This window comes from Sinocyclocheilus rhinocerous, unplaced genomic scaffold, assembly GCF_001515625.1.
Source record: "Sinocyclocheilus rhinocerous isolate Xijiao unplaced genomic scaffold, SAMN03320098_v1.1 scaffold1214, whole genome shotgun sequence".
NCBI classification, from domain to species: Eukaryota; Metazoa; Chordata; class Actinopteri; order Cypriniformes; family Cyprinidae; genus Sinocyclocheilus; species Sinocyclocheilus rhinocerous.
In genome coordinates this window covers 701,570-713,365 of record NW_015627891.1, presented here as the reverse complement: position 1 = coordinate 713,365, position 11,796 = coordinate 701,570, and the positions used below count along the sequence as shown (strand labels likewise).

Sequence of the window (11,796 nt, the reverse complement as noted above, 5' to 3'; positions counted from 1 at the left end):
AGAGAGACAAACGAGAGCGGAGCTTTTCCCTTGGAAAAAACGCTCCTAGTGCACGCCGATTGCCCCCTCGGATGCATCGCGTGCGTGCTCTTCGCCCAAACAAATAACGCATAGATTGTGTGTGTCATCAGATGTTAAACAACATCAACACGGACGCACACACCCTTAAACGCTTTGCTAGTGCTCGCCATAATGAGATGCCAGCGAGAGCAGACTGCGGCAAGCACGTGGAGAAGTTAGTGGCTAAAATGCAGATTTCAAAAAGGGATCTGGAGTTAATTGCTAATGAGGTGAGTGTTTGTCTCCCGGCAGCATTCACAGACTGCGTGAAAGCCTTATATCAGTCCAAACAAGCATCTCAAATTAATAAATGGCTCAGTCTCAGAGGGGTAATTTTCCATCATCAACACTGGTAAACCTGCCTGGAACACCAGGGGAGGGAGAAGGTAGACGCTCTGTAGTCGCCCCGCATTCATCCTCATTAATCGGAGATCACAACCTCTCGTTTCCTGATAAGTCTCCATTCTTTCAGTCACAGGCCTCTCTCTGAGATATTTGTCCTATTATGGAGTGCAGGACTTAGCAGATGCATGGGGATTTTTCTACAAGCTCCTTAATCAACAAGGTGCCCCAGAGACTTTCAATGGCAGATCAAAAGATTTCTGCATTAAAAAGATTTAAAGTCAAGCAAATATTGATAAAGGCCTCATCTGCTGTAGGTCCATTAATCGTGACTGTAATCGCAAAACGCATGCTCTGTTTTGTAGCCTAGCATCGGTCAATCACAGGAAGGGAGAAATACCACAGGCAGGTCCACATTGTTGAGCATTTCATTGCAAAATACCCCGAGGCGAGACCTTTCGTAGGAACTGTTTGAGATTGAAGGGCATTAACTCCAGACCAACGCTAATGCTTAGGCCAAATTGCTCAAGTCAGAGCCGGTCTTTTAAGTTTGTCCGCACCAGTACCCTAAATGATCTCAAAGAGGGTGGAAGTCTCTGAAAATGTCCCATAATTGCCGACTGATACGGATGACTATAGTCGCACCGGTAGTGACGTCATGGCTGTCGCCGGCCAACGAGTTGGTGTTTTTTCAATGTATGCTTCAGACACGGGTCACGACGAGGCGTTCCCCATAGCGACCCCTAGAGGACGCAGTGTCTCGTTCCCTACTCAGGGAACCATGGTTACATAAGTAACCTGAGACATTTTATCTAATGTCTTTCTTAATTTCTTTGGGACACTTTTTGCACGTATGTTTTTGTGTAAATTAGAATGCCACAAATAGACAGCTTGTGAAATATCTTTATAATTGTTTAGATATGTGTATGACAGGTAAATTACAAATATAATCTTAATTTATCTCATTTTAAATTCAGTTTTATTTTTTGTAATAGTTTAAGTATATGAATGACTTGTTTTAATGTGCAGAAGTAACACTTCTACACATTACCTTTCATCATATTAATATTATAATGTACATTCAAATACGCTTAGGCTGATGATACAGGGGGCAACTTTTTGAGCAATCGGGCAACCAGGTGAGACATAGGGCCCACGACCGATCTAAAGTATCCAGATAGAAATTTGTTACCCATTCTCAATGGGAAAGTGCCCAAGCAACATTGCTCAAAAAAAGTTGCCCCGTGTATCATCAGCCTTACAAGTCCTTTTTTACCCATTTTGTAGCCTGTTTTATTGGTTGGTTTTATTGGTACACAAAAAAAAGGTACACTGGGTTGTCCCTGGGGTGGTAGTGATATATACCATTTAGGTACTAATATGTACACTCCAGGTACGAATATTCGTACCTAAAGTGTGCATATTACTACCTAAATGATACCCTTTCAAAAGCACCTTTTAAAACGGTACTGCCCCAGTGACAGGTTTTGTACCCCCCAGTCTGCTGTAGGTCCATTAATCGTGACAGCAATCGCAAAAGCGTGCTCTGTTTTGTAGCCTAGCATGGGTCAATCACGGGGAGGGAGAAATACCGCAGGCAGGTCCACATTATTGAGCATTTCATTGCAAAATACCCCGAGGCGAGACCTTTCGTAGGAACTGTTTGAGATTGAAGGGCATTAACTCCAGACCAACGCTAATGCTTAGGCCAAATTGCTCAAGTCAGAGCCGGTCTTTTAAGTTTGTCCGCACCAGTACCCTAAATGATCTCAAAGAGGGTGGAAGTCTCTGAAAATGTCCCATAATTGCCGACTGATACGGATGACAGAGAGCAGGATATCATGGCTTAAAATGAGGCATGTAATAAGCTGGTATAATTTTTCTCAGACAGTCACTCACTCTCGCTCTCTTTGCGAGGGGAATTTATGTGCCTTTCTTGGCAAACCATGTGCTGCTGCAAGTATCATGTGGGTTACTGTTCATTTGTGCTAAAAAACCCTCATGGTACAGGGCTGAGGTTCCTCAAGCTGACAGAAAGAGGTTTACACAGTAGAGAGATCTGCTTAGACCTTCTAAAAGCAAGCTACTCTCATTTACGATGCACTTGCTGGAGGGAAAAAAAGGCTATTTTTTTAGCTTTATCAGCTCTTGGGATGCAAAATATGATCAATGGTAACTGACATGTTCCTGTGCTTTTGTTGCATTTGAGTGATTGCATCCTTTGAAATGTTAAACATATAATGCATTTAGATTTCATTATGGATGAGTGACTTTCTGCCATGTCTAAACATGGCAGATGCACTACATTGGTAAGGACATTTCGAGGTGAACATCAGTGGCTTCACAGAATCCACTGACAGCAGAAAACATTAGACGAGCAGCCCTTTCCTACCACTAATTAGAATAGACTTCCTCGGTAGAGTTATTATTCAGTCCCCCCCCCATTTAAAGCAGATCTAAAAACTGCCTTTTAAATGTACTAAGTCATGGCAGGTAATGGGTCACTCTTAGCTTTGATCACACTCCTGCGAGAGAAAGGAGCTACTGTACCAGGCGCAATTATCATCAAATACCTTTAACATGAAAGACAGGGATCTTACAGCTTAGATTTTTCTGCGAGTCAGATGAAAGCGCAGTTCATAACACCAATTCCCCCAAAAAAACTCTTTCATCATATGTGGAAAATCTTTTTTTCTGAGATTATTTGAAGTTTTGTAGACTCAAAAAAAATGTTTTCATCGATATAACATCATCCAAATAACGTATACTTAATCATTTCTGTTTACCAAAGTTTCAGAAATATTTTGAATGTAAGTTCAAAGCAGTTGAAAAAAGTGCAATGAACTTATCATTGCAAGGTGTATCGGCGGCACCACTTTGATTTGACTTAAAAATTCAAAGAAATTAGTTTTTTTTTCCAGATAGGGTTTCTGGGTGGTTGCTAGGTGTTTTCTTACTACTGGATACATTTAGGTTCTCCATTGTTAGTCTAAGTCGTTTTTTCATATTTTATAGTCTGCCAGGTAACAAATCACGATCGCATAGAAAAGTTAAAGCACACTTCTTTTCAAAAGGCCTCACATTTTGAGGTGTCTTTAGCACAAGTGGTACAGGTGAGTTATGTTCCAAAATATACAATAGCAAAAGTCTCTAATAATATTTGAATATAATTAAAGTTATTTAAGTGTAAAAGAATCAGCTGATTACAGTATGTTAGAAAATGGTGCATAAGTGCAACGTTAGTCTTGCATTTGTATATATTTCATAAGTACTTTCCTTGCTTCTACAGTTTTAATGGATGAGCTTACCATTCATTCATTAAACAACACTATTTTTGAATGGCCATAAGGAAAACGCTGATCTTTTCCACACTCTCTCTTGTTCTTCCCTTTACAGAGCTCTATATTTATACATCCCATAAAAGTGTTCATCAGCACAACTGGCAGCAGTCCAGCAGAGTCAGCATTTCACAAACATGCAATAACTACACCTTCAAAGTGTTTGCAGACTTATTTTATCCAATAAGAGTTGTATATTCGAGATTTCCTGTAGTGTGTCTTTCATAGCTCTCTCTGTCGATAATAACCACTGAATGAGCTCGCAGTCACCCCTTTCTTGGCAAACCATGTGCTGCTGCAAGTATCATGTGGGTTACTGTTCATTTGTGCTAAAAAACCCTCATGGTACAGGGCTGAGGTTCCTCAAGCTGACAGAAAGAGGTTTACACAGTAGAGAGATCTGCTTAGACCTTCTAAAAGCAAGCTACTCTCATTTACGATGCACTTGCTGGAGGGAAAAAAAGGCTATTTTTTTAGCTTTATCAGCTCTTGGGATGCAAAATATGATCAATGGTAACTGACATGTTCCTGTGCTTTTGTTGCATTTGAGTGATTGCATCCTTTGAAATGTTAAACATATAATGCATTTAGATTTCATTATGGATGAGTGACTTTCTGCCATGTCTAAACATGGCAGATGCACTACATTGGTAAGGACATTTCGAGGTGAACATCAGTGGCTTCACAGAATCCACTGACAGCAGAAAACATTAGACGAGCAGCCCTTTCCTACCACTAATTAGAATAGACTTCCTCGGTAGAGTTATTATTCAGTCCCCCCCCCATTTAAAGCAGATCTAAAAACTGCCTTTTAAATGTACTAAGTCATGGCAGGTAATGGGTCACTCTTAGCTTTGATCACACTCCTGCGAGAGAAAGGAGCTACTGTACCAGGCGCAATTATCATCAAATACCTTTAACATGAAAGACAGGGATCTTACAGCTCAGATTTTTCTGTGAGTCAAATGAAAGCGCAGTTCATAACACCAATTCCCCCCAAAAAACTCTTTCATCATATGTGGAAAATCTTTTTTTCTGAGATTATTTGAAGTTTTGTAGACTCAAAAAAAATGTTTTCATCGATATAACATCATCCAAATAACGTATACTTAATCATTTCTGTTTACCAAAGTTTCAGAAATATTTTGAATGTAAATTCAAAGCAGTTGAAAAAAGTGCAATGAACTTATCATTGCAAGGTGTATCGGCGGCACCACTTTGATTTGACTTAAAAATTCAAAGAAATTAAACTTTACATTTTAGTGGTTTTTTTATTTTTTTTTTATTTACTAATTTATTCTTCTTTTTGTGTTCATCCCTTGGTTTCTTTCATGGTTATGTTTTTTTTTGCTTTTTGTGTTTTTATGCACATTCCAGAATCTGTTTGCACACATTACATAGAATACAACCTAGACAAATATGCAATATTAGCTAATTATTTGAAATGTAATTTTTTATGAATGTACTGCAATATGATTATATAAATGTGTACTGATTGCTGTATAGCAGTCTATGTTAAAAATAGTTTGTTATTGTTTATAATTATTCATTGCATTTTAATTTACTAAAAATGGCTTAACTTTTGTGAAATTAGTGAAAAAAGAAATCACACTTGAAATGGAAGATCAGGTAAGGGAGCATTGCATTGTGGGAAATGGTATCCCATGCAATACTCCCTGCTGTACACTTCACACTTTGGCAAACACAGTTAAGAAATAAACTGTGCTAAGTATGCATACTGCATACCGCAAAAAATATTATTAGTAGTGTTAGTATTATGTTAGCTTTAAATCTGTGTTAATATGTAATGCTTATTCTGTCTGCTCAGAGCTATATATTATCATAATTAGCATTAACATATTCATAGTTTTATTAGCACTGTGATCTTTTGTAATCTTGTAATATTCAAAATTGGTAGAACAATATCGTCTTAATTGAGAAATATTGGCTCACTGTTGGGAATTCAATGTGGAGAGTATCAATTCTTTGATAGTTTCCAGTGTTCATAACGTTACTCATGTGCTTTCTTCAGTTTCAGTTAAATCCATTAAAAGTTGATTAAAAAGGGATAGTGTCAGAATGAAATATGTAGATTTGCACAGTAAAAAGCTAAAATATTCACTATTTATTATAAACTGTCATAAAAGTTTCTTTTCCATGTGAGACTTACTTCATATTCCCTGTTTTTCCAGTTTATTCAGATTTTACTCATTCTTTTTATTCAGATTTTCTATTCTTATTCACTCATGTTCTCATACAGCGCTGAATATTAATAAAGTTGTGGTGCCCACTTTTTATTTGGAATGACATGACAACAAAGGTTCTGTGATGTTCATTCTCATTAAGATTCACTGTAGCGTGAGGCTACATTTTCTTGTACCCAGGATGAAATATTACTGTATTAAATATATATTTAATTCAACTGTATTATGAAAAACAGGTTATTTTTGTTTACTAACCCCCATAATGAAATAAAACCTTCGATATCTTTGCAAATTTTGGTTCCAGATAGCGGCAAACATCCACACAAATGTCGACTTTATACTATTCAAGTTGAGCGAAGCTACGGTGGCACTATGCTTAACTGCCTACATTTCTCTCCTGCAGATATTAGTATTGGGAGATATTCTGGGAAATCCTTTTTAGAGTTTGAGGGCATTGAAGTCGGTGCTGCGTTCAGTGTCACAGTGAGATTCCTGACTGAATCCATGTATGGAACCCTGCTGTATTCAGCCAGTGCCATAAAAGGCATCTTCTTCGTCAAACTCTATGTTTCCAATGGAATGCTTCAGGTAATACTGCAAATGCATATACTTTTTTTTTTCAAAGCTATGTCATTACCTTTAGAAATCAAAGAATATGCACGAGGAATAATTAAATGGAAAATACTGATACATATTTTTCCCACACACTCCAGTATGACTTTTTATGCAACCAAAAGGAGGGAGCTCAGCGGATTAATACAGCACAGCAGGTTGCTGATGGAAATGAGCATGTGCTGCTTTTGAGGTAAGAGAATTTCTCCTCCAGTATCCAAATAGTTTGTGATCATAGAGATTAAAATGAATCAGATGTCAATTGTATAAGAAGAAATAGATGGCGAAACTGGTAGTTAATGTAAAGTCGCCTTTGGAGCTTATCTATAAGTTGAAATAGAACACAGAAAGTAATTAGAGTATAGAAAGGCTCTGTTGATAGTCAGTCATGATTAATTTATTCCACAAGAAAAAGCTTCCAATAACAGGATGACTGACGTGTGGCAGCCAATCAAATACCACTGAGATCCTAACAGAGACCTCAGTGCAGGTAATATACACATTATGTTATTCATTTACATGATGGGAAGTTTTTCTGTCCAGCTCTTATACAGTACTTACATTTGTTCAAGACTGTAAATGGGTGCAGTATAACCCCATAATTGTCAGGCCTGGGTATTTGGACTGAGAGCTGAATGATTGCTGAAAGGTCTTTGATGTTCGGAAGCACAATTCACACAGGTCCATTAGGTTAGTTTCTTTTCATCCAATTCAGTAGAAAGTAAAATGCACTGTAACAGTCATTGAAAGATTTGATCAGATTCTGAGTCTCTGAGAGACAACGCAGCCTCTTCACATCCAAACGCTTTAGCCGGCTCCCGATCTTGAGTGCATCAGCCTGTTTATGTCTGTTTTTCACAGAGATTTTGAAAAGCTTCCAAGATGCGCCAGCTGCACAAATCAGTCATTACTTTTGTGCCAACTAGCAAAAGACTTAGTGTGAAAGAGACTGAGTAGGGGGAAAAACAAGACTGAGTAGGGGGAAAAACAGGACTGAGTGACCATATCTTTAAAGGGGTCATATTATTCAAATCATAATTTCCTTGATCTTTTAAAATAGAGTTTGTTGTACTATGAAAACATACAGGTGAGAATTCACTAAACAGTTGTCACTTTTTTTTATACTGAATGTCGGGTCAAGAACCTGTCTTATTCACTAACTAGGCATAATGTGCACTGCCATAGGTGCTGTTCGTATTTAAAGGAAAATGCCTGGTTTAGTGCAAATTTAGCTCAATCAGTAATTGTTGATTGATAAAAGCTAATAAAAAATATTTTCAACTTATTTGTTATTTTCTTTAAAAATAAATAAATCAAATCAAATATAAATATTTATGTTAAAAATTTTGTTTTATTTAAAGGAGACATATTATGCCACTTTTTACAATATGTAATATAAGTCTCTGGTGTCCCCAGAATGTGTCTGTGAAGTTTCAGCTCAAAATACCTCACAGATCATTTATTGTATCATTTTGAATATGCCTATTTTGAGTGGAAGCAGAAATACGCAGTTTTTCGGGCCTGTCTCTTTAAATGCAAATGAGCTGCTGCTCCCCGCCCCCTTTTCCAGAATATAGCTGCACCATTACAGCTCGGACCTGCTAAAAAACATCTGTTGTGGTTCTGATTATCATGTTTATCGAGCTGAAATAATGCGTTTTAAACCATATTAGTTTAAACTTCGGTTTTATTCACATTGATCTAAATAGCAGACTTATTGAAAATGCATATTCAATGCCATAGAAATGTAAACATAGATGCCTCATTAGCGACTGTTTCTATGGGCCGCTATACATAAGCCGTCCACCACATTCGAAGTGATTATAGCACTTAAAACCTGGAAAAGTCAGATTTTCATGATATGTCACCTTTAAGATGTAATGTTCTCGTCATTTATTTGGTTTATTTGGTTTTAGGCATTGCATTGTCATAGTAAAGGAATTAAAATTGGATCTAACTTTTTTCGAACGACCTAGTATGAGAGCCTGTTCTAGTACACCCCCAAAACAAAATCAAGACTTTGTAAAAGAGCATAATAGTCATTAGTTTTAGTCAAGTTTTGTTGACAAATTAGTTAGATTTCTCTGTTGTGTTTGTTTTTAATTTCTTTGAATTGTAATTCAGTGTTTCCTCTTTCTGACATTCCAATTCATATTCTAATTAAATGTCCTGTGGGTCATGACCAATTCGATTCGAATTCAAGCTCATAAACTGAAAAGGATTCTTAAATTCTGAATTTTGCCCAACCGTGGTAAAGAGCATTTAAAATTCTTAAAGCCACAGTCGTACACAAAGCAGCCTGTTCAGTTCTGAGGTTCACAGAGAGGTTGGAGAATGGTCATGTAAAATTCCGTAACAACCAGTTTTGGTGCACAAAATGATATAAGTGGACCACAGGGAAAAATATAAAATGATTTTTTTTTTTTTTTTTTTTTAAGGTACAATTTAAGTTTCGCTCCCTTATTCATGTCTCACATGACAGAGTGAACCTGTGAAACAATTATAAAGGTCCATGCTGTGCTTTATTGTCGCCTTTAAAGCATTTCGAAGTAAAAGGAGCATTCTGTGTGTCCTGCTGGGGAACTGTCTGCTCAAAGACTCAATGGGACCAGTGGCTCTCTGGCGAGATGCCAGGCTGCTCTAGCGGAGCTCTTCTAAATTAACAGTCTCTCCGGCTGCTCCAGAGGGAGGACGTCCAGGGCCTGGTGGTCGTTCCTCCTGAGGTGTGGAGCAAATCAAGAGAAAAACTCCACAGCCTGTGAATTACAGGCTTAACAAATCAGTCAGGATTGGCTTCTCTGAACTTCAGAAGATGGGGAGACGGATATCAAGGCTGGGGGGGATACTGCCATTATGAGCTGAGCATCTGTAGGCCAATCCTCCAGCTGCACATAGTTATCCCAGAATCCACACTGAGGTAATTATCTTTCCTCCCCTGTTGTTTGGAAGGGCAGAATAAGCTTTGGAAAACTCCCAAGGCTTGGGTACATCTCCGGAACAGTCTGTCCAAGACGCATAAGATGTCTTTAAAAGGAAGAGGGGAAATAATTAGCCGCAGGTGAAAGACGCCCTTGAGCAGAGCAAATCATTTGTTTTATTTAGTGGATTTTTTTTCCACAATTTTAATTAGCTTTTAACTGTCAATGAAACAGTTTACAGTTGTTTTTAAGCTGTGTCTGATGCATTATGGTATATGCTACTGTTTAAAACAAGATTAAATCATTTGCACACATGGTATGGCCTTAGACTGTTAGTTCTAGTTGAAAGCTACGATAACCATGATATTTTAAATGCTGTACTGGCTAATGAATTCACTGTAGACCCTTTTTCTTTCTCAGTGCCTTCCTGTATCTCATGTATCCATGGAAACAACACAGTCATTATGAGTCATTCACCATAACCTGTTTTTGGTCTGAATATTAAAAAAGTGGAAAATAATAACCGATAAAGCGGGCATTAGCAGTGCTTAGCTTTTAAAGTAATTGTGTTCTACTTTAGGCATAGCAAATGTATCTTATTAACATAAGCTGAATTGCCTTAAAAGACGCCTGTGGTGTTAAGACTAAAGATCATTAATTGAGTGCATTTACCACCATTAGGTGAAGAGATACAAGAAACAGGGACCTGAAATGTTGATTTATAACAAGACAGAGACCATTTTGTCCACATGCATATCACACTGTTCTTTATTTTGTTTTTATCTTTGTTTTCCACAGACAGTATCTTTCTCCGTGTGCAGCTGAAGTCACTATTTCAGGCTTTAGGACTGTCAGAAGCATTCCAAGCAATTTCACAACAGTCATGAGTTTACAGAGAACTGACAGTCTCTTCATAGGAGGACTTCCTCTTCTGTATCCACCTTATAAAGTAAGAGTTACTTATATGTTATTTTTAAAGGGTCACATCCTGAGTAAAAGGTCATATAATGTAAACTACCATTCAAGTAAAGTAACCATTCATGCCAGTAAAGACATTTATAATGTAACAAAAGATTTCTATTTCAAATAAATTTACAACATCGATAATAAGAAGAAATGTTTCTTTTTTTATGTTTTGGGGGGGGGAAAGGTGTTTTAATTGGTAAATTATGATAGCTATCACAATTATATATATATAATTTTTTTTTAACCTGACATTAATTTTTTACTATATAATTCCACCTTGAAATTGGAGAACTAGAGTTAACACTATCTTTAGTGTTAAGATAGTGACATTACACTTTGCTAATGACTGGAAAGTTTGAAAAGTCACTATAATTCTTAGGCCAGCTGGGAACTCTGATTATAATGTGGAAACAAGGAAAGATTGATGGTTTGCCTTTGTCATGTTACACAATGACCTGACCAGTTACCGCAGAGACACATCCGACTCAAATTGGATTAAAATGGACATGAATTTTCCTGTAATTTTCAGGTTACTAAAAACTGGTTCAGAGGGCTTCAAAGAACTGTCAAGGTCTACATATTGACAGTGATAAAGCCCTGAGAAACTAGCAGGCACACTTTTCATTTTCCTTCAGGCGGCTGGAAGCAGGTCACGGGCACTTGAGATACTGTTAGGAGAAGAAAAAGGAGAGGTTGAGATGTCTTCGCCTAGACAACAAAGATTGGATCCATATGCTTTTTTCTCTTTTCATAGCGCTGATAATGAAATAGGTTTTTTTTTTTTTTTTTTTTTTGTCATCAATGCAGTTTTATCCTACTGGTAATGTTGTTTGAGCCATTTCTGTCTTATCTGAATAATCTTTATTGCCTTTAAAACTATTCAGTAGCATTTGTGGCATTTATAAATATATGTTTATTAAGTGAAAGTGTCATTGTATTAATAAATATGCACGTTCCTTTATCAATTTTAAACAGATGCTAATGCTATTAAATGTTTTATGTAACACAAAAGGTGACATTTTTGAAGAGTCATTATGCAGCTTGTGACATACAACAACAGCCTGTTCAAAAAACAAAAAAAGGCAAAAGTGAAAATTGAATCTGTGAATAACTAAAATGCAAGTATTTTCATCACACAAAGCATTGCATTGTGTCAAGACTTAGAATGTAGTGCACAAGTCATGTGAACTACTTTTGTTGATGTGTGTTTTGTCCTTGAGAGCCCTTGGTCACTATGAATTGTTGTATGGAAAGTTCCCTTTCAGTCGGTCACTCTCGACGTCACGTCGGATGACCGACGAAATTGGGATCTCGCTTAGAGAGACCAATCTACTTCGAGTGTAAACTAAACGAGCC

The 11,796-nt window shown here is 37.2% G+C and overlaps 1 protein-coding gene across 1 annotated transcript in view; it reads left to right on the top strand.

Moving 5' to 3' along the window:
• eys (eyes shut homolog) overlaps nucleotides 1–11,796 on the top strand; it is a 213,990-nt gene that overhangs the window by 145,193 nt on the left and 57,001 nt on the right. Inside the window, exons 31-34 of the mRNA XM_016548212.1 lie at nucleotides 6,348–6,532; nucleotides 6,658–6,749; nucleotides 10,273–10,423; nucleotides 11,076–11,110. Coding sequence (XP_016403698.1) covers nucleotides 6,348–6,532; nucleotides 6,658–6,749; nucleotides 10,273–10,423; nucleotides 11,076–11,110 — 463 coding nt within the window. The remainder of the gene's footprint in view (nucleotides 1–6,347; nucleotides 6,533–6,657; nucleotides 6,750–10,272; nucleotides 10,424–11,075; nucleotides 11,111–11,796) is intronic.